The sequence below is a fragment of the Peromyscus californicus genome, unplaced genomic scaffold (genome assembly GCF_007827085.1).
Source record: "Peromyscus californicus insignis strain IS unplaced genomic scaffold, ASM782708v3 Scaffold_18__1_contigs__length_77618521, whole genome shotgun sequence".
Taxonomy (NCBI): Eukaryota; Metazoa; Chordata; class Mammalia; order Rodentia; family Cricetidae; genus Peromyscus; species Peromyscus californicus.
Window position 1 is genome coordinate 34981381 of NW_026294480.1, and position 23399 is coordinate 35004779.

At 37.0% G+C, this 23399-nt stretch overlaps 1 protein-coding gene across 1 annotated transcript in view; it reads left to right on the forward strand.

The window, feature by feature from the left end:
- LOC128113491 (trifunctional nucleotide phosphoesterase protein YfkN-like) overlaps nt 1-23399 on the forward strand; it is a 44361-nt gene that overhangs the window by 16757 nt on the left and 4205 nt on the right. Inside the window, exons 2-5 of the mRNA XM_052743239.1 lie at nt 2576-2727; nt 11967-12547; nt 13523-13670; nt 14825-14990. Of these exons, the coding sequence (XP_052599199.1) occupies nt 2576-2727; nt 11967-12547; nt 13523-13670; nt 14825-14990 (1047 nt within the window). The remainder of the gene's footprint in view (nt 1-2575; nt 2728-11966; nt 12548-13522; nt 13671-14824; nt 14991-23399) is intronic.

A 23399-nucleotide genomic window follows, 5' to 3' on the forward strand; every position in this document is an offset into this window, starting at 1 on the left:
TTAATAATTTTATTCTTTCCACTTGTTTATCTTCTTCCTTATATGATATATTCTGTTTCAAGGTCTCATGGTCGTGGTATATCTTTCTTCTCTTCTGTGTCTAGGATTTTTTTGGGAATGCTGTGCAGTCCAGGCTTAGGGTTTTTAGTTTATTTTAGTTTATGTCTGTTGTGGAAGTTCTTTATTTCTCCTTCAGTATTAAAGGATAATTTTAATACCATAACCTTTGTAGGTAGTTATTTTATTTTAGAGTTTGAAATACTATAGCCCATGATTTCTTGGTCTTTAATGTTTCTTCTGATTGATCTATTGGTATTCTGATTGGTTTGTGAATTTGTAAGAAACTTGGCACTTCCGCTTTAAGCTTTTAATATCATTTCTTTGTTCTGTACTCTTGGCACTTAGGTATGATAGCACATGGAACACTTCTGTTCTGAGCCTGCCTGTTTTCCTCGTGTACTTGAGTGTCCATTTGATTACCTAGAGCTGGAAAATGTTCTGTTCTGATTTCATCCAGTAAGTTTTTTAGCATTTACTCTCTATTTTATGACCATTTCTAACATCACATATGTTTGTTTGTTCTCTAATTTCTCCGAAACCTTTAACCTTATCCTCATTCTGGTTTTAATTCTGTCCTATGTCTTTGTTGAATTTCTTATGCAGGTTGTTGTGTAGCTCATCCAGCTTGTTGATGTTCTCAGCTCTTCTTTTTTCCTTTTTTTAAATAGACTTGTTTGCTTTATCAGCGTATTTAAATCCTCATTGAGGTCAGTTATCATTTTTAAAACTAGGCTTTTGGATTCTTTGGTGCATTAGTCATTATTCTATGTTTGGATTCAGTTAATTGAAGAACTGAGATATTTTAGAAGAGTCATGTTGCTGCTTTGCCATATTTCTTGTGTTCTGAAGTAGTAATTTGTACATCTTTTGGAATGACTATTTCCTCCAATTTTCTGTGAAGGACTCAGTCTTGATTACTGCTCAGGAGAAAACAAGCTGCCATAACAATAATGCTGAAACAAAGCAGATATAGAAACAGGACTAATTAAAACCAACTGCTATACCATCAATAACCGCAGAAAATAAAATTGCAAGAATACTATAAAATAAACTATGAAGTTAAAAATTAATTAGGGAAAATGAATGAAATAAAGATGGGACAAAAACAGGACAAAGGAAAGTATGGTTAAATAAAAAAGGAAGGAAAAAGAGAGTAATGTGACAGAGGAAAAGAGTAAGTGACAAACTGGAAAAAACCTGTAAATAAGGTCACACCAAGAAGAGAGAAGACAAAACAAAAAAAAACAACTACAACTGAAAGTCAAGGGAGCATACAAGAGTAGAAGCGACTGTAGGGGGCTGAGAGGATTTGCTTCATATCAGACACTTAGTTAGAAGGCGGCAAAGAAGCATTATCGTACATCAGACTTCATGCAGTAAATTCACATAAAACAACCTAGTAGAACATCACACACGTCCTGTCTTGATGCTCACAGGGGACATAACTTGTATTTAAGAAATTGTTTCCCCTTTCCTGGGAGATCCAAGCGTCTCCCCCTTGAACCCTCTGTGTTACCTAGGCTCTCTGGGTCTGTGGATTGTAGCATGGTTATCCTTTACTTTATAGCTAATATATTCACTTATAAGTGAGTATATACCATGTTTGTCTTTCTGGGTCTGGGTTACCTCATCCAGCATGTTTGTTTATTTTTATTTTTTTATTTTTTGTAGTTCCATCCATTTGTCTGCAAATTTCATCATGTCATTTGCTCTGCCTACAAGATGAGCTAGGATAAAGGTGGCACAGAAATTGTGGGAATGGCCAACCAATGACTGGTTTAGCCTGAGACCCATGCCAGGAGAGGGGGCTCACCCTTGATACTGTTTGGAGCACCAGGACCCAGAGGATGGATAGTCCAGGGACCTAGGATAAAACCCAATGCAACTGGCAAAAAAAAAAAATCACTATAATGATTCCTAACGATACTCTGCTGTACTCATAGACTGGTGCCTAGTCAATTGTCATCAGAGAGACTTCACCCAGCAAACTGATGCAAACAGATGCAGACCCACAGCCAAACATTAGGCAGAGTTCAGGGAATCCTGTGGAAGAGGAGGAGGAAGGATTGTAGGAGCCAGAGGGGTCAAGGACACCCCATGAAAACTCACAGAATCAACTAACTGAGACTCACAGAGACTGAACTGATAACCAGGGAACCTGCATGTTTCTGTTGTGTAGCTTGTTTTTCAGGTGGGACTCCTAACTGTGGGAGCAGAGGCTGTCTCTGACTCTTTTGCTGACTGTTGGGACCCTGTTCCTCATACTTGGTTGCCTTGACCAGCCTTAATACAAGGGGAGGTGCCTAGTCTTAGTGCAGCCTGGCTTATTTTTTTCAGAATGCAAATGTGCTCGTGAGATATGTTGGCTATGGGAAGTGATGTTATTAAAAACATCTTTCTGGGCTTTCCTATATTAGTTTTTCTGATTTCAAGGAAAAATCATATTGCTACTTAAGACATTTCCTTTGTGTTTCATAAAGGCATTCAATGATAACACAGGATCCTGTTCCCTTAGGTTTGCCACAGCTGTGAAAAAGTTCAGCCTCCTGAATCCACTCTTGATTTTCAGTGGTGACTGCTTAAATCCTTCAGTTCTAAGTACAATAACAAAAGGCAAGCACATGATTTCTATATTAAATGAATTGGGAGTACATTTTGCAGTTTTTGGTAAGTAATACTTTTTATTATTTGAAGTTTATAAAACAATTTACATAAAACTAGAATATTTGATTCAAAATAATAATGGTCAAATAATTCTATTTATCAGCTATAGGTACTCAGAAGCAATTATTAGAATTGTACAATGAACTTGAAAATTTGTACTCAACTAAAATTTGACTTCATAAAGTAAGGTTTTTAGTTATGCCTGTGCAAAAGTAAGACATGTCAAAAGTAAGAGGAATTAAGACCATGGCTTTGAAGTTACCTGGGTCTGGGTCTGAATTGTGGTTCTCTAACATTGTTGAATGATGAAAAAGAAAGTGACTGCTGGGTTTAGTGGTTTACTTCTGTGATCCCATGACTCAGGAGGCTGAGGCAGGAGGATCACTCTAAGTCTGAGGCCAGTTGGGGCTACATAGTTGAGTTCCTAGTCATTCTGGGTTGTGGAGAGTCCCTATCTCACTACCACACACCCCCAAGAACCCCCAAATTAAAAACAATATTGCAACAATATTAACAAAATGAAGTGACTGATCTCTGAGTTGTTTTGTGATAAAAATTGGGAAAATAATGACATACCATCACAGAACATCTGTGAAGGCTGAAGAAGATAGTAACCATGTGCACAAGGCCTGTAGTAAGCATTTTAGCTGCTTCATTCTTTTTTTTTTTTTCGGAGCTGAGGACCAAACCCAGGGCCTTGTGCTTAGCTGCTTCATTCTTAAGATGAACAGATCCTAGGTATTTTAGTTAGGGTTTCTATTGCTGTGAAGAGACACCGTGACCATGGCGACTCTTATAAAGGAAAAAAATTAATTGAGGAGGCGGCTCACTTACAGTTCGGAGGTTCATTCTATTATCATCATGGCGAGGAGCATGGTGTTGTGCAGGCAGACATGGTGCTGGAGAAATAGCTGAGAGTCCGACATTTTGCAGGCAATAGGAAGTCACTTGAGACACTGGGCAGTATCCTGACCATAGGAAACCTCAAAGCGCATCCCCATACTTCCTTTAACAAGGCCATACCCATTCTAACAAAGCCACACCTCCTAATAGTGCCACACCCTATGAGCTTATGGGGGCCAATTACATTCAAACTACTATACTAGTAAGGAAAACAAGGTGTTCTAACTGTTAGTAACGTGTGAGGGTGTCACACTTTATGAATATAATATGGTCCATTTGATAATATTTTGGACATTAGTCAATCATGCTAGGGAGATAATTAAAGAGTTTCAACAGGGGCTGAGCTTTACAGGATTTTGTCTGTATATCTCACTACCATCCCATTTGGGGGATATTCAGTAACCATAGTGGTTCTATTTGGATGTGTGGATGGTAGAAGAGAATCATATAGGACATCAGTGTTCATAGCCTGCCCATACATATCCTTGTGGTCTTTGCCTCTCTGTGACAGAGAACATAAAGAAACAGGAAAAGCAGCTCTCACAGTCAGTAGGTCAGTGTCCTTTTGGTCCTTGTCTCACATGTACATACTGAGCAATATTTCTGGATTCTACAAATGTTCTGTGTTTAAATGCAGTATATATCTGATCAGTGGTTTTGGTCCATCCATTGAACTGGACCACACATTCTAACTTTTTCTCATTTATTTGTTAGAAAATAAGGAAACTGTCAATGAAAAAGTATAGCAGCACCCTTTAACTGAGAACCATGGAGATTTCCTGGTTATGGTTTAACATACAATGTCCTCTCCAGGCTCATGTATCTAAGTGCTTAGTCACTAGCTGCTGGTGGTATTTTGGAAGGTTCTGGAACCTTTTGGATGTCTTGCCATAGACTAGAAGGTGATGGCCACTCTTGATTCTCAAGAACTCTCTGCATCCTGATTGACTGTTTCTGCCGTCACAGCTGGAACCCTGGCTGCAGTTTCTTACCCGCTATTAAATTATGAACCAATCAATTAGTTGATTTGCCATTCTGTTTAGAGCAAAAAATCCTCCATTTGGTTGACTTCACATTTCCTTTTGAGTTTCTTTTCCCTTCCAACCCTACTGCAAGTGGGTTTCTCTTCTCTTCTCTGCTGAGAAGAAGCAGCCAATACCTGTTGGTTATATTCAACTTATCAGTTTTGCTGTTATATTGTATTTTTGTCATTTTGACATTTTTAAAGTCCTTTAAAGTAATTTAATGCAATTTTAGAAGTATAAAATATGTAAAGAAATAGAAAGTAATCATAATGCCATTTATTGTAGTTTCTTTCTGTTGCTGTAATAAAATATATTGACCAAAAAGCAACATGGGGAAGAAAGGATTTACTTGTTTATACTGCTGGGTTACAGCCCATCATTGGGGGAAGACATGGTAGGAACTCAGACAGGAATATGGAGCAGAGACGATGGAGAAACACTGTATTCTGGCTTTCTCACAGACTCATTACCTAGCTAATTTTGTTATACAACCCAAGACCCAGGGAATGGTGCTTCCCATGGTGGGCTGGATCCTTCTAGGGAATGGTGCTTCCCATAGTGGGCTGGATCCTTCTGTATTGATTAGCAATGAAAACAATTCCCCACAGTCGTGTCTACCAGCCCATCTGATCTCCACAATCCCTCAGATGGACTTTGAGACTCTCTTCTTAGGTGACATTAGGCTGCAACAAGTTGATAATTAAAACTAAGTCAGACATCATCATTTAGGTTCACCTATTGTGGTATTTCTTTGCCATTTCTTCCATGTACATTTCTTTATGTAGTTGGGATCACATAGTGACTATACCACTTTGTGTACTGCTTTTTCTTGATCATTCTATAAAGCAGTTCCCTTAGTATGTGAGTTTTAGTCTTACACAAAATAGATTATACATTCATGTGAGAAATTTAGGGATAGTATAATAAAAAGGCTTTAAAGATATGGGAGAAAGAAGAAAATACTTAAGTGGGGGATAAGATAGCTTTGAACAGTTAAAAAGTGACTACTTTAAACTGAGGTGTGCTCTAAATTCCATATAGACACTGGAATTTTAAGACAGTATGAAAACAAGAATGTAAATTTCTTTTCTCAATTTCTTTTCAAAATGTGGTTCTAGAAATATTAAAATTACATGTGTTGCTGTATACTATTTCTATTAGCATTATTATGAGGATGGTGTAATGAGGCCTGAAAAGGTAAGGGAGGAATCCCATGGGAAGGTCAGCTGGTAGGATGGATACATGGTTTTCAGCATAGCACACAGCCAATCTACAGTGACCTTTAAGAAGGGAGGAATCTGAGTAATAAATACCTTGGCCTTCTCCTTCATAACAACCAGTTCTCTTCCTGCCTATATCTACCATTGGTTTAGTCCAACAGGAAGCCAGCAGGAGTCAGCTAATGGAGTCCACTGAACTTGAAATATCCAAAGCCAGAGTAGCACAAAGAAAGATGAGAGTGAGCTGGGGAGAGGTCTGCCAAAGGTGCATGTCAGACTACCTCATTAAAATGCACTGTAATAAAGTTATGATATTTATAAATGTGTTCAGATGATATAGTCATCAGGCTTAATAACCAAAACATTTCATTGTAGAGCAAATCGTTTCTTTTCTCTGTGAGCCCATTTCTGCCTAGTTCTCATACCCCTTAGTAATCTTTACTTTCTAGGGCTTTGTCCAAGATTATGTTGTATGTCCAAACAAATATGAATGTTGATCATTGTGTCTTTCATATCTTCCTGTTTCATTGCCATCTCACCTATGTTTTTAAGAAAATCAGTTTATTCTGTTGAAATGGAGCAGGTTGTGTTCATACATTTAGGAAAAATATATATATGAATATATGTATATACACATATGTATACGTATATATATTCCTAATATATGTAACAATAACTAAAAAGAGACCATGAATTTGAAAGAGAATAAGGGAGTATATGGGAGGGTTTGAAGAGAAGAAAGGGAAGGGTAAAATGATGAAAGTATAATCTCAAAAGAAAAAAATATTATATTTCAAGTTTTGAGTCTATTGTGAGACTATTGTTCCTGGACTGGAAAGTTTTGCTGCTTTTAAGAATATTCCTTTTGTTGGGGATGGAGGACAGCAGGAGAATAGGGCCCTCTGAGTCAACTCAGCAAGGCCCATATGAACTCAGAGACTATAGCAGCTGGTAAGGACCTACAAGGGTATGCACCAGGTTTTCTGTGTATATATCATAGCTATTAGCTTAGTGTTTTTTTTTTTTTTTTTATGAAACTCCTATGTGAACAAATGGGTCTCTGATTCTTGTGCCTGCTCTTAGGACTCTTCTCCTTCTGTTGGTTTGCCTTGTCCCACTTTGCTATGATGGTTTTTGCTTTATCTTATTATATTTTATCTTGTCCTATTTGTTATCTCTTGGAAGCCTGTTTTTTTTAAAATGAGAGACAGAAAGGAAGTGGATCTGGAGTGGAGGAGACATGGGGAGGAGAGATGGAGAGTAGAGGGAGGGGAAACTATAATCAGGGTGTATTGTATGAGAAAAGAATCTATTTTCAATGAAAGGGAAAAATAATGAACCTTTCTTTTTTGGTCTGTAGCATACTAGGTGCGACTCAGGGTAAGCTAATGATGGGGAGTTGTGGTTGGACCTGTTTTTGGCTTCTGAGTTCCCAGGAAACTGAGTCATCCTCTGAGAAGCTAAAAATATTTGTCATCACAGCATGTGTCTGTGGTCTGATGTGGTTTGTCCACTCTTGTAGCAGGTTGCTCCAGAGTTGGCTTTGGTTTCGTCCTCCTTTGGTTCAGTCAGATGTAGTTCTGGCTTTCAATGGCTCTGGTTAGGCACAGAGGAATAAACTTCCGAGGTACAAATGGAAGAGGTGATCAAGTGTTTAGGAGCCTGGTCAGCTTATAAGAAATATCTTTTAAAAGAAACCTCCAGGGTCTAGAGAAATGGCTTAACAGCTAAACATGTTCTGCACAAATATGAGGACCAGAGTTCGGATCCCAGCACCCATGTAACAAGTCTGTAGCTCCACCTCAGGTATCATGCATCCTCTTCTGGCCTTTGGGGGGCAAACATATGTATACACATACATAAATGAAATAAAAACAAATAAATAAAAGTAAGCAAAAAAGAAAATAAACAAGTGAAAGCAGTTTCTATCTTTTAAAAATGTAGCTGAAGTCATATTCATGAATCTCAGTTATGACCTTGGTATATGAATTCATGATGGCTGAATACTGATGTGTAGTCTTTAGCTTCATTATTAGTCTGATGTACAAATTAAAGGTAAAACAATTATATGCTAAATCTAATTAGTTTTAGTGTTTTGATCATACAAGCCAAGTGTTTTTAATGCATAGTTTGAATAAAAATTACTATGTGTTTTATTAATTTTTAAATTAGTATTTTAATTGGTGTTATTACTTATAAATATGAGTATGTGATGTTATAAATAAATATACAATGAGACATAAATTTACAATCTAGAATAAAAATTTGAAATGAACTGATGTATTCTTTACTTCACTCAGTACTTTTGGTGACATTTGATCTGAAATACTCTCCTGTCAGTCATTTGGGCTATCATGTCATTATGGACTAGTGTTCATGTGTGGCACAGCTCTCCTGTTCAGCTGTAACTTGGCTCTCTTGTTTTTACAACTCCCTGTTCTGTAGACTTTCCTTACCCCAGTCTCTTGGTATAACCATCATTCTATTCAATGCTCAAATAAATCCAGCTCTTTAAATACCTCATATATAAGTAAGTGTATGCACAGTCTTTCTGAAAGGATATTCTAAGTAGAATATGCTTTCTGGAATCATAGAATTTCATTCCTTTTAAAGACTGAGTAATAGTCCCTTGTGCATATATACACTTAAGGAAGTTTTCCATTGACGAACATGAGGTTGACTCCAAATCTTTGCCATTGTGACTAACACTGCAGTGAACACTGGGGACCAGGGATTGCTTTCACATACTGTTTTCAGTGTCTTTGGACGGATTCTTAGAAGTGGAATTTCTGGGTCTTATAATCGTTCTATTTTTAAGTTTCTTGATGAACCTTCTTACTGCTCTCCACAATAACTGTGCTAATTTACATTATAACCGACAGCATGCAAAGCTCCCTCTTCTCCATATCCCTGATAGCCATGCTAATACCCGAGAGGATGTACTTCACCTATTATCTTTCTCCCCCTCATTCTACAAGAACAGAAAGTCTCAGTCTGTTTTGTATCTGCGTGTGTTTAAGTCCAAGAACAGTGTCGGACACAGAAAGAATTCTCTGCAGCATTTACATCTGTTAATGAAGTTTCAGTTACTTTTCTTCTGGTTGTGACCAAATACTTGGACCAGAAGCCACACAGGGATGGAGGATTTACCTTGACTTGTGGTTTGAGAGGATATAGTCCTTCATGGCAAAAAAGGCATGGTGGCGGGCAGCTCCGTGGCAACAGGAGTGTGCAGCCATTTGTTCGCATCTAGATGGATGAGGAAGAAGTGAAAGGGGACCTTCAGCACTTTACCCCTACACCCTGTTTAGGTACCTAGCACATGACATGATATACTCATATTTAAGGTGTGACTTCCCCATTTGTAAATTATTTCTAGAAACAGCCTTACAGACATGCGCAGAGGTGTGTCTAACCATCGCCTAAATGGTTCCAAATCCAGTCAGGTTGACAACAGAGATTATCAATCACAGTAGTGGTTTGCCTGGTAATGCTTTTTGGATTATAAGATTTCCTTAATTGTTTTACAGAACATATGGTCTTTGTGTGCAGGTTCACTATTCATGCCTCCAGGGATGCCTTTAGAATGATGTAGCCTCTTTCATGTGTAAGTTGCCAGGGTTGCTCAGTCAAGCCTAGAGGTCACCAGTATTGCCTAGTCTTTCTAGATTCATTTTTTTAAAATGTGGATATGAAGTTAAAACAACTTTGAGTACCATTTGGAGGAGATAATCTTTCTCCATTGATTTTTAATCCTTAGTCAAAGATCAGCCTGTGTAATTATGTGGATCTTCTTGAGAGCTCTCCATCCTTCTGATCGACTGATTTGGTCAGTTTGCCTGTTACTTCATTGCTGCCACCCTGTCCATTTTAGTAAGTCTTCAAGTTGAGTAAAAGCCCTCCTATTTTTCTTCTCCGTGAACATCGTTGTGTGTTCTGGCTTTCCATGTAAGTCAGTCTGCTGATACCCATGAAATGACTTTCTTTAAATTAAGATCTTGGTTAGAAGGGGATTGGATCTGTACATCAGTCGAGAAGAATTAACTTTGAAAATACTGAGTCTTTTTTTTTGGTCCATGAACATTTGTTCTCTTTCCATTTATACAATTCTGTGATTTTTTCATAAGACTTCGCTGTACTTTCCCGTGTGTGTGTGTGTGTGTGTGTGTGTGTGTGTGTGTGTGTGTGTGTGAATGTTTAATCTCCATTCTTTGGCTTACTCTTTCATTCATTTGACAGTGTCCTTTAGTAGCAGAAATGTTCAGTTTTAATGGAGTGAAGCTTGTGAACACACACACACATACACACATCTCTGCATTTTGTTACATTTATTCCTAGGTATTTTATTTGGAGTGGTACCAGTGTATATGACAGATTATTTTAAATTTCAAGTTCCTGGTGTTCATCCTAGTTTATAGAAAAAAATGATTTCAGTATATTTTCTATATTATAACCTTATTATAAGAGCTTATTAGGTTTATTGTCATAACATAGCTTCATAAGACTTGTGAGATCAAAAGTGTTACTGTAGGGAAATATATATGGTTATTTAGCTAATAGGTTGAACACTTCATATTCAAAATGTTTGGCACTGGAAGTGATTTGGATCTCAGGTTTTTTTGATTTTATAGTATTTACATTTTAATACAGAGCTACCTTGGACGTGGAATGTAAGTCCAAACAGAAATCATTTATATTTTGTGTATGCTTAGTAATTGTCTGAAGGCAATTTTATGCAATGTTTTACTTCTCTTTATTTTGAAAGTAACCTGTTACATGAAATCGGGTATGGAGTCACCTACCTACTTGTGATACACACTTTGGTGCTCAAAACGTTCAGATCTGGGATTTTTAGATTAAGAATGCATGGTCTGTACCTGATCATTACCTATGAGAATTACAGCAAAGAAGTTCTCCAGAAATCATGTAGGAAGTAGATATGCCAGGGTTTCCAATTATAAAAACCTCCAACTAATTATAAAAGTCTCTAAAAGTATAAAGGGAAAATAAAATTGACATTGACCTATGATTTTTTTTCAAGGACAGATAAATTGCCATCAACTGTCAACATATTTTCCAGAGGAAAGAAGCCAGCTTGCATCTGAATTTTCTATTGAATTGTTAATTTCACATATCATACTGATTAATTCTATGCTACAGATACTTTACTGTATTCCTAAAATACCCTGCTTTATGTAAATCTGTTGCTTTTAAATATGAAATGATAAAATATAATCTGATGAAAGATTTTGTTACTTGAATTTTCCCTTAGAAAGGGGTCTGCCACAGGGCTAATTTCAGGAGTAACTCCTGGTTACTACCTAAAGGATCACTATGTTGAATTTTCCTTCCTGTGCTAGACAGGTGCTGCACTGCTGTGCTGTATCCCAGCTTGCTTTTTGCTTCCTGAGACAGGGCATTCCTAAATTGCCCAGACTAGCCAGGAACTTCCTTTATAGCACAGATAGGCTTTGAACTTGTGATTCTCCTGACTCAGCCTCTCAGATAGCTGGGCCTGCAGGCCTGTACCACCAATCCTGGCTTTTATTTTCATAACAGCTACTTATTTACCCTTGTGACAGATATAGTGATTTTAGATAATACAGTAGAGATGCACCAGGACCTTCCTCCTTTCATAGTGTGGTTGAATTTTATGAAATTTTCAGTCAGGAATAAGAATGTGTATTTTTATAAAGTGTGGCTGCATGCACTAAAAGTAATCTTTAAATTAGTGTGTTATTGAGCAGCCATTAATCATGTCACTGCATTCCCCCATATTGCAAGGCTTCTTTTCCAAACTTAAGACTTTCTTTGAACTACAACACTATCTGAATTGCTAGGAGACATTCTATGGCTGAAGGCTTCTAAAAATCACTGTCTTTCTAATTGCAATTTGGGCTAATTAAACATATGTGTGTCAAAAATGCTTGCTCTTAACATGCAGCTTTGCACCTATTGGAAGCTACCTCATGGAGAACCGCAATATGTTTGGGACTAGAAAAAATATTCTTGTGATTTAAACTTAAACTTTTATTTTATGCGGTCTACAACACTATCTAAAATGTGATTTATTTTATTATTTTTTTTATTTTAGGAAACCATGAGTTTGATTTTGGTGTTGATATTTTGGAAGACTACATGAAACAAATGCACTTCACGTGGTTTCTCAGTAATGTCCATGACAGATTTACTTCTGAACCTCTTGGCCATGGTACAGTAAAAAAGATAGTTAATTGGAACAATCTGAAGATTGGCTTAATGGGACTAGTTGAAGAAGACTGGCTTGATACTCTGGCTACCGTTAACAAGTCTAATGTAAGCTATAAAGATTATGTCGAAGCTGCTAATGAGCTAGCAGTAGAGCTGAGAGAAGAAGGAGCCGACCTTGTGATTGCTATGACACATATGAAGTGGGGGAACGACACAAGGCTTGCCCAGCGAGCCGAAGGGCTCGACTTGATTCTGGGAGGCCATGACCACGAATATGGGATCAGGAAAGTGAATGAGACTTGGATTGTCAAAAGTGGATCTGATTTTAAAAATCTGACCAAAATAAACATACGGCTATTTGATGCCTCTTTCCAATATGTGTTTGAGAAAGTGGATGTTGTGAGTTATTTGGAAGAAGATTCATATATTAAAGCAATAGTAAGAGATTTTACTCAAAACATACAGGTGGGTGAGTATTCCTTGTGTTCCTCAGCAAAATGTGGGGTGATCACATTTTAGATAGTGTTGTAGACCGCATCATAGCCTGTGATAGTGAATGAGCAACACCAAAAATATCATCTCCAATCACAATAAATTCATGGGAATTTGTGATAGTTTTCTATCTTTTTTAATTTGCATATCCCATTTATATTTTATTTTGACTTTGCAAATAAAAGGAATTTAGACCCACTGTAACATTTCTGTTTATCTTAACTGATATTATTAAAATGTTTTTCTGTAATCAAATTCTGTAAGAATTTATGCCTTTAGTAATTTACATTAAGCACTAGCTTAATGCAAAAGCACAGGTGATGAAATTATGGTTTTCCTCCCTCTCTTCTACATATATATTTCAAACCCTCAGTGATTTGTCATCAGGCCACTTAGACTCTTACATGAATTTGAAAACGTAAGGATTGTCTTTTTACCAGACCCCTAAGCATATTGGGCAAAATGTAGTTGCTTAAAGGTTATACATGTATGTTACTTTTGTGAGAGATTTATGAAGTATAAGCCATGCTCTATTGATATCTATGTATGTACTGTTTAATATAACTTTTGGCACCTGAGATAATTCTATGGGAATAGAAGTTTCTTTTCTGCTTCAGTTGGAAGTAATTAATTGTTTAATGTTGGATCAGCTTGATGCCATGAATATTACATATTTTTATAACATGTTTCTGGCTTTAGAAGACTAGGATGAAGGCTTCCAAACTGTGTGATAACATGACTTATTTCATAGCTTTTAAAGTCAGTGGCTGTCGAGTGTTCAGTGTTTTGGTATCCTTTTAGTAGTAGTACAGAAAAGAAGGGCTCCAGTAAATTCTCTTGATTTTTAACTTGAAGTAAAAATAAATGATCAAGTGGAGAAAATTAATTTAATAAATCAATAAAACACAAGGAATTTTAATTTTAGATAGCTATTTTTTCTTTTTTTAGTATATGTTAAAAGAAGTTCTCTGCCCAATTGACATGGAATTAGATGGCCGTGAAATTACAGTCAGAAGATGTGAGAGCAATCTTGGAAATCTGGTGACGAATGCAATGTTAGAGGCCACACGTGCTGATGTAGCACTTCTTAATTCAGGTGAGTTCAGGGTTAAAAGGGACATGCAATAGCTAAGGTCAGGTTGCCAGAACTTGTAGTAATAGTAGGTATTTTTAAGATTTGTGAAGTCCTACTTAGAAACTTTATTGATTTCATGAGTTTAGTTACCCATTTCCTGTAAGAATTAGGTATTTGGAAGTAGATTCTGGAGTTCAGTTTATCTGAAACTTAAAGCATCTGGTTTGTAGAGTATTGACTTGCCAAAGAGATTTCTGTGAAGAGATCGCTGTCTCTCATCTGTCTCAACCCTGTGCTGTTCTGCTCTGACGAAATAAAAAGCAAGGGATTGAAGTCTCTGGGCTGAAGTTCTTGCTCTGCCCAGTCTTGCCTTCCTACCTCTTTAGTAAGGAGATGGTAAGAGCTTCCTGCAGGACAGACAGTGACCGGCTTTAGTCAGTCTCACTGTTTTGTCGGAAGTTGGTAGACTTAGAGTTTAAAGATTTTAAGAGTCGCTGTATACAATAAAAAGCAATCCTCCCCTGAAAACAACTTTAGTTAATATGCTGTAACCGAGAGCTTTGGGTGTTGTCTGGGCACAGAGACTGGGTCTCGACTGCTTCCTGAGCTTAGACTGTGGGGTCGAGATGTCACTCAGTGACAGAACTCTGGCCTGGTGTGTGCCAGGCCTTGGATTTGATCCCCAGTTTCAGCTTCTGCCTTCTGCTCCCCAAAGTTATGATGTAATACTGCTTAGCATCCGAATGATAAACTTCTTAGAATTCTGTTTTTCATGGAAGATACAAATGCTCTTAAACTTACATCTGAGTGGTTTAGAATTGTCCATGAAAACATTTTCCAAGAATGAAATTTTTTGTAGTTGCTGCCTGTGAAGATCTGTTCTGGAATTTGTGGGCCTGGTTCTGCAGATATAGAAGGAGAATAATGGCTTTCCAGTTGTAATGTTACAACTTAAGAAGAACATGGGAGTTGACATGAAATTAAGTCTTCTAAAATGAATATGTTACATATAAGATTAAGCTGGAAGTAAATATGAGGAAGACATTAAAAACCTGATTAGGGCCTTTTGTCCTAGGGATGGAAGGTTTTGAGTTGAAATGTAACTTTGAGTCATCAAAGTACTGTTTTATGGAGAAAACTAAAACACATTTTTCCCTCATTTTAAATCATTGTAGGCACTCTCAGATCTGATAGGATACACCCACCAGGAAATTTCACTCTGTATGATCTTTTGGCTGTACTTCCCATAGTGGACCCAGTTTTGGTTATTAGAGTAACGGGGTCACAGCTACTTGAAGCACTGGAAAATGGGGTTTACAAGTACCCAGCTCTAGATGGGAGGTATGTTCATACGTTTCTACTAAATGATGTACTTAATTTTAAAACGGGACTGAAAACAGACACATTTAAATATGGCTTATCATTATAAATTTTAAAATTAAAAAGTCTTAAAATATTAATGTTAATATGTAAGTATAGTTTAAAAATCTCTAATTCTTATTTTTACTAAATAATGTTGAGAGTGGCAAAATATTGGTATGTGAAAAATAAGCTGTTACTAAAAGTCAGTATATTTTTAGCTATATGTAGGTATATTTTAATGTAGGTATTGAATTTCAGTATTTAAGTATGTAAACCCAGTTTTTCACTTCCTTTAAAATTTTTGAAAAATAAAGTACTGCTTTTCTGTCTAATTTTTATATCCAGATCTCACTGGAATTTTTAGTTAGATGATGCTAAGATAGCACACTTAGATGACGTAGATGTGTGGATGCTTCTCTTTTGTGTTCTAGCCTTAAATCAAATATCTGAAAATGTTATAAGCTATCATCATATTGTACCTGTAATAGGGCACCATAATGACAAGAACTAGAAGCTGAAAAAATATGAAAGAAATCCCCTGGAGAAAGAATTCAGCTGGGCGGTGGTGGTGCACACCTTTAGTCCCAGCACTCAGGAGGCAGAGGCAGTCGGATCTCTGTGAGTTCAAGCCCAGCCTGGTCTCCAAAGCGAGTTCCAGGAAAGGTGCAAAGCTACACAGAGACACCCTGTCTCGAAAAACAAAACAAAACAAAAAACAAACAAACAAAAAGAATTCAGAGAAATATTTTATGCTTTCATAAATTACTATTTCAAATTGGGTTAAAATATGTATAGGAGTTTCATTAACATGCTATATGATTCATCCATTTCTGTACAGTTGAGTGTTTTCTAGTTTTTCAGAGTTGTAAAGTTATTGTCAGAATCAATTCAAGAACATTTTCTTCACTCTGCAAAGAAGCTGCGCATTGCCAGTCACTTCGCATTTCCTCCCAAACCCTCAGCTCTAGGCAAACATAACCTGCTTTTAGTCTGTAGGTTTACCTGGTTTTTCAGTTATAGGAGTCAATCTTGTAATGTGACCCCTTTCCTAGCTTCTTTCACTTAGCATGTTTTCAAGGTTCACCTATGATATAGTGTGTGTCAGTACTTAATTACTTTTTATTGGTGAGTACCACACCATTTATGGATAATGACACATTTATCCATCCATCAGTTGATGGACATTTGGACTGTTTCCACCTTTTCCACCATTATCAACAGTGCTGCTGTGAAAATACATGTGCTGAGTGTTTTATTGGACTCTTAGACACAGTGCATACAGGATTTGAGGTGCTGAGTCATGAGGAAACTGACGGCTGTTTCCAAAGTGACTGCCCTGCCTTAACATTCGCCCAGCAGTAAGTCACCTAGAAGCTTCCCTGCCAACACATGTCACCTTCCCCACTAGCTGTCCTGGTTAATGGACACAGTGATGTGTGTTAAATCTCCATCTTCTACAAAGTGCATTTACTTTACAATATATAGTACATGATAAATTTTTACATTTATTTTTATAATTTATTTTACAATAATTCTATAAATTATTACAGTTTTATTTATTGATAAAAATAAAATTTCAAGTTGAGCTATATTAATAAGAGGATTATTAGCATTATTAGAAAAGTTACATACAACTTTTTACTTACCTTCCTTCATCCTAACAATGCCCTTCCAGTGTTTCCTTTCTCAATTCAAGGCAGTTTAATTTACCCCCAAATTTGTCTTCAACTCCACCATGATTCTTAGAATTGGTATGTGTCTTGGAGTTTCTTTTGCCATGATAAAACACCATGACCAAAAGCATCTTGGGAAGGAAAGAGTTCATTCATCTTATAGCCTTCCATCAATGAGGGAAGTCAGGGCAGGAACTCTAGGCAGGAGCCAGAAGGCAAACTATGGAGGAATACTGCTTCCTGGCTTGCTCCTCATGGCTTCCTTAGCCTACCTTCTTCTAGCACCCCTGGACACCAGCCCAGCAGTGTTACTGTTCAAAGTAAGTTGAACACCCAATCATCAATCAAAAAAAAAAATGCCCTACAGACTTGCTCACAGACCAATCTGGTGGGGACATTTTTTTCAGTTGAGGTTCCCTCTTCCCAAATGACTGTGGTTTGTGTCAAGTTAACAAAAAATTAACCAGGACAGTGTGATAAAGCCTTGTCTGGGTATGTGCGAATTTAGTGATGAAACAATGATTTTTAGCCTGGTTATAAACAGAATTAGAGGTAGACAAATGACTTTTCAGGGAAATAATTAGATGGATATATATAGAGAGATGAATATTAGGCCCAGGACAGGAAATCAATGTGAGCAGATAAGGCATGTAGAATAAGCAATACTAGTCAGTCTGTTGAGCCTGAATACATAATTAGGAGAGTGGTTTAATTAGTCCCAACTATCAGTATTTTTCCTCAATGCAATTTTAAGATATTTGAGAATACCTTTGCATCTAATTTTAATCAAATTTCTGACAATACCTCTGCATACAAACTAATCAACTTCCATCTGAAACTTGATTAGCTGATTATACTGTAGGAACATCTCTTGTGTCTCCAACAGACCATCCACAGGACAGTATTTTCCACACATCACTTCACCAGTTATTTTTCTAAAACGTAAATAGTTCATGTAATGCTTCTGTTTAAAATTACATAACAGTTCCCTTTAGCCCACAGCAAATGATCTCAAGTACTCTGGAGGCATATTCCCAAATTGGCTCAACATTGCCTTTTCAAACTCAAGCCACCTGTCATATATGAACTGTACTTTTGCCATCTCAATAAGAAACCCTCTCAACTCCTGATGCACAGGCTGTCTCCTGCCTGTGTCCCTAACAGTCTGTGCCATCTGCCTAGAAGGCCCTTTCTCTGTCGCCTCAGATCAGTTACCCCTTTTCTGTTGTTCTTGTGGTAGGAGCTTCAATTGCATTTTTGAGATCATTCTTTTCTCATATAAACATTAAATGTTACTTTAGTGGAATCATACACATTTTGATGTATTATGTTTATGTTACCCTTGTTACCCTGTTTAGCTCAGAACACTTAATTTTTTTTGAGATTTTCTCCTTTATCTGTGGATTATTTATGAATAGATATTTAAGTTTCCAAGATTTCCTTGTTATCTTTGCCATTGGTTTCTAGATTCTACTCAGAAATCATATTTTGTAGAATTTCAATTCTTTAATATTGGAATATTTGTTTCATGACCTGGCTATATATACATAGTCTACACTGATTAAATTTCAATGTGTACACTGATATATGTATTTTATTGGTGGTTTTGTTTCTGTTCTTCTAAGTCCTTACAACTTTTCTACCAACTGTAATATTTAGTAAGGAATGTTGAATCCTTCAGTTGGTTGAGATTTTTGTTTTCTCTTTCAGTTTGATTAGGTTTTGGTTGATGTATGTGAAGCTTTGTTGTTAGGTACACATATAGTCAATGTTGTGCCATATTGACTAGTTGGCCATTTTATTATATATGGTGAAGAGATTAAAAAGTTATGACTTTTTTATACAATTCAGTTGTTTATTATAAATAAAATTTGTTTCCTTTTAACCAAGCTTATTCATTTAGGTATACTCCATAACTTAATTAATAATGAGTTAGATTTGTGTAACAAAGGCAGTATGGCTTGTGAAGACTAAAATTCTTATCTGCCTAATTTAAGAAAAAATATTGTTCCCCTTTTATCCTTGTCTCTTTATCTCTTTGCTCTGTAGTATGCTGTGGGCTTAATATACCCAGCCCAGTTTCCTTTTGATTTGTCTTTGTATTGTTTATTTTTGTCCATTCACTTATTTTTAAACTATTCATGTCATTTTTTTTTAAAATTAGAGACTTATAAGACAGAATACAATTTGTGGTTTATATTTAGTTTCATAATTTCTTTCTTTTTATTTGTGAGCTGAAAACTTTTGACTTATATATTATTTTTGTTCTGGCATGTTTAACTTTTAGTATTTATATTGTATTTGCTCTGTTTTATTCATTCCTTAATTTTTCCTACCTCTTTCTGAGTTGCTCAACAAATGTTTAGTGTGACATTTTAATGTATAGATTTTGAAACTATATGTGACTTCAAAATATAAATATATGTAGGACATTTAACTTACCATAGATGGCTTTCCGAAAAATACTTAGATTTTTTTTTTAATGTATGGCCGTGTGGATGTCTGTGCACTACGTGTATGCAGTGCTCACAGAGGCCAGAAGAGGGAGGTAGATCCTCGGGAATTGGCATTGCAGACAGTTGTTGGCCACTATGTGGTACTGGGAATAGAACCCTCATCCTTTGGAAGAACTGCTAGTGCTTTTAACCACAGAGCTACTTGTCACTCTAAGTGGAATGTAGAGACTCATCGTTATGGTGCTCAGTGTTCTTTCTACCATTTTTATGGTGTAGTTGTCTTATATAACACACCTCCCTATGTTATAAATTACATATACTAGTTTAAACTTTGCTTTCAAACATTAAAGAATTCAAGAGAATGGTCTGTTTATCCAGATTTTTTTTTATTTCTACTGCTTTCTTTTCATTTCTGTTTTTCCAAATTTATTTTTTGGTATCATTTCCCTTTGGTCTGAATAAATTCTGTCAAAAGGTTTTTGAAAGCATTTCTGCTGGCAAAGAATTACTTAACTTTTATTCTAAGAATGCCCGTATTCCTGGAGGATATTTCAGCTGGATATGGAATTCATGGGATGGTCCTTTTCTTTTAGTTTTCTGAGTCATTTTTCTACCACCTTTTGACTCCAAGAATTGTGATGAAAATTTTCAGTCTTTCACATTATTTTTCGTTTATTCACAAAGCATTGTTTTTCTCTGGTTATTTCTTGTTTTTTTTTTTTTTTTATATTCAGTGGTGTGTTTCTGATGTGTCTGGTTCTGTGTTTCTCAAACTTTGTTCTCTGTGTTTATGTTTGCTTTTGGTTAGATTTTGCTTATATCTTTAATTGAATTTGTGAGACTTTAACTGTTTCATTAAATTTTATTTAATAGTATATCTTTCCTTATGTTTTTCTGAAATTTAGATGACATAGTTAGACCTTGGGTTCTACTCTCATAGGTCCCTGAAGCTCAGTTTATTATTATTTTTAATTTTTTCTCTCTTGTATAAAGATTAAAATTTTTATTATTATATTTTTTCTAGTTCATGACCTTTTTTAAACATGTAATCCACATTCTGTTATTGAGGCCATTTAATGAATTTTACTCTTATTTTCAAGTCAAAATTAAGTAAGATTTATCCCCTTCAAGGTCATGTGTGTGTGTGTGTGTGTGTGTGTGTGTGTGTGTGTGTGTGTGTCTGTGTCTGTGTGTGGGTATTTTGAACACATGCATGAATGCAGAAGCTAAAGGTCAATGCTGGATGTCTACCTTGGTCATTCTCCATCTGGTTTTTTTGAGGCAGGGTCACTCATTGATTAGTCAGTGAACTCTGGGGAATCTTCTATCTCATCTCCCCAGTACTGGGATTATGGATACCAGCTGCTCTGCCTGAATTTATTTGACATGGATTCTGAGGTTCTGGGGATAGAATCAGGTCCTCAAGCGTGTGTGGCTTGAGCCACCCCCTCAGTTCCTTCATTCTCTTTTATATTATGTTTCAGTGCAGACACGTTCTACAATTCCATTGGATTCCAGAATGATTTTATTGCTTTATTGCTATCTACTTTTCTAATGGCTGCTTTCTATTTTTTGAAAATTTGATTTTCTGTGTCATTCCAGCATTGGCTTCCTTCCTCACCCCCCCCCCCCCCCCCCCGAGCTTTGGTGTTTTCCTGGTTTTTCTTCTTTTCCTGAACATTGTTGGATTTTCTTCTGGACATTTTGAATATTATTTTGTGAGCCTCCAATCTCATTTTAGTTTCCTGAGTGTTACCAGTGTTGCTTCAGTAGGCAGTAACCTGCTTAGCCTCCGGCTGGCTCCAGCCTCCTGTGGGGTGTGGTTTAGATGCTGGACCTGTTTGTAGTCTTGTAGCCCTGTGCATATTTCCTCCTTGGTGCCTCCTGGCAGCCAGTCCTTGACTCTAGCTGAGGTCTGTTCTGTTTTTAGAATGATTCTCATGTTAATTATTAATATAGGTAAAGGGGAGCATAGTTGGTAAGTGGCATTATGGGATTGCTTTCTTGAGCTTTAACAGTTTAGCTTCTCTTCTCTTTCTAGCTTCTCATGTCCTTGGGCATCATCTTTCTGGTCATCTTGATGCAAAGGGCTTTAGTTACCATGCAGTCCTATGGCCTTGTTAAAGTGCCCTGTGTTGAGGGTCAGGCGGGAGCTGGCAATGGACAGACTAAGCATTTCAACTCTGTTTCAGTGTGGTTCTTCAGGTGCAAGTTGCCACCCCCACCATAGTGCCCTGGGGCTGAATGTGGGGAATGAGGCCCTTCCTTGAGTTTCTGTGGTTACCTTTCCCTTCGTGGCACCCAGAAAAGGAGGACTTTTGAAGTTTACTGCCTATATGATCCTTCCTACAGCTGTTAGGATGGTAGATGTCGGACTTCAAAAGATTAGTAAACGTACTATCAGCTTAGTGATAGCTCACATTCTGATCCTTTTCTGGAACCCACATACAACGGTTCACTTTTCAGAAGCCTCACTCGTTGTTTCCTTCATCCTGCCCAGGAGTAATTGAGTTCCTGGAATGGATGGGATGTAATGTGCTTGTATCTGATCCATAACAGGCAGCTCCCCCCGTGGCATGCAAACTGTGATTGTGTAAAGATCTACGGCAAACCTAAGGTGGTTTAGACTTTCTTTCTTTCCCTTCCTCCCTCCTTCCTTTCCTCTACTTCTTCCCCTCTTCCTTTTTTCCTCTTCTCCTTTCTGTTTTCTTTCTTTCCGCTGTTTGCATCTTAAACTGCTAGAAGATGGAAACAGATGTTTGGCTTTGTTTCTGATTCTTTGATCTCTTATCAAAACTGTATTCTTCTTTGCATCATTGGCCTCTTTCTGTTCAGCCAAACCTGTTCCTTGTCATCATCTGTCACCAGTACTGATTATAATGTCATCTGCTGTGATCCAATACTATTTGGTTTTTTATAAAATTTGTTTTTTTTCCATCTACTAATCACTTTTCTCACATTTCTCTGATTTTGTGAAAATCAATTTAGTTTTTCTTTTCTGCCAGTGAAACTGTGAGGCTTTTTTTCTTCTCAGTTTCTTTGTTGTTTCTCTGTAATCAGGGCATCTTGTGGTTTGGTGAGCTGTGTATGTAGGTGGCAGTAAGAGTATATTAGTTATTTAGAAACATAATGGAAGCCTAAGGTTTTTGTTTTTCAACCAAAAGTTTCTTTAACTGAAAATAAAAGATCCATAATAATGTTTTACTCGACAACATTTTAAAATACTGTGATTGAGGAATTGAGAACCATAGTAAAAATACTGACCTGGCAGGTTTATAACTCTGATTTTTTATTGTTTAATAGTCTTGATGCTTTGTTTAGCAATTTTCCACTAAGTCAGAGCACAGAAGGAAGACTATTAGGGGATTTCTATCGAACTGTAATTCTCATCCTAGCAAGGCAATATTGAGTATTACCTGTGCTAATTCATTGTATTTTATATTTGAAGTGATGGCTGCCTAGAACCTGGTACAGATTGGTATACCAGAATAGTCCAGGTGGTGCTTTTTAGTATGACAACTACAAGGAATGGATAAATGCAGCAGGAGAAAGAGAGCAGGGGTAGACCAGGCCAGGCAGGGGGACTGAATGTCGCCAATGTTACCTCTGAGTTACCGGAAGGCAGAAGGGAGCAGCGGGGACAGCTGGGAGAAAGGTGGCGAAGGGTGGCTGAGGTTTCCTCTTGGGGCAGGGACTTTGTTTCCCTCAGCATCTGTTTCCCCAGAAAAATGCTCTCACAGCTAGGCTTGCCTTTTTCTAAATTATCCGCTGGGTGAATCCTGTTTCCGACTTATAACCATTTTGTAAACTAGAGGACAGTATTCTTCACTTGATCTTAGCCCAAAGGCTGATATGTAATAGATGACAGTATTCCCAATGGCAGGATTTGTATTAGAAAAATCTTGTTAGCCTCATCGATTTCAGAAGAAGAGTTTAGCAGTGAGTTATAGCCCCAGCCGCCCTCCTCATCTTTATTCTCACCAAGTTGCCCAGGATGACCTTGGATTCACTTTGTAATCCATGCTGAATCTGTGATCCTCTTGCTTTAGTCTCTCAAACAGCCAGAGCTGCAGGTCTGCATTACCAAGCCCAGCAAGTAATAACATGGGAGCAATAATAAATATTAATAGGAGTCAGGCATTTCTAAAGTTTGTAAGGGGCTGTAGTTAACATTTTAAAGGTACATATATATTGTCTCTTTAATCATTGTATTCCTTTAGTAACTGAGGATGGAAATTGAGACATCTTACAGTAGTTCA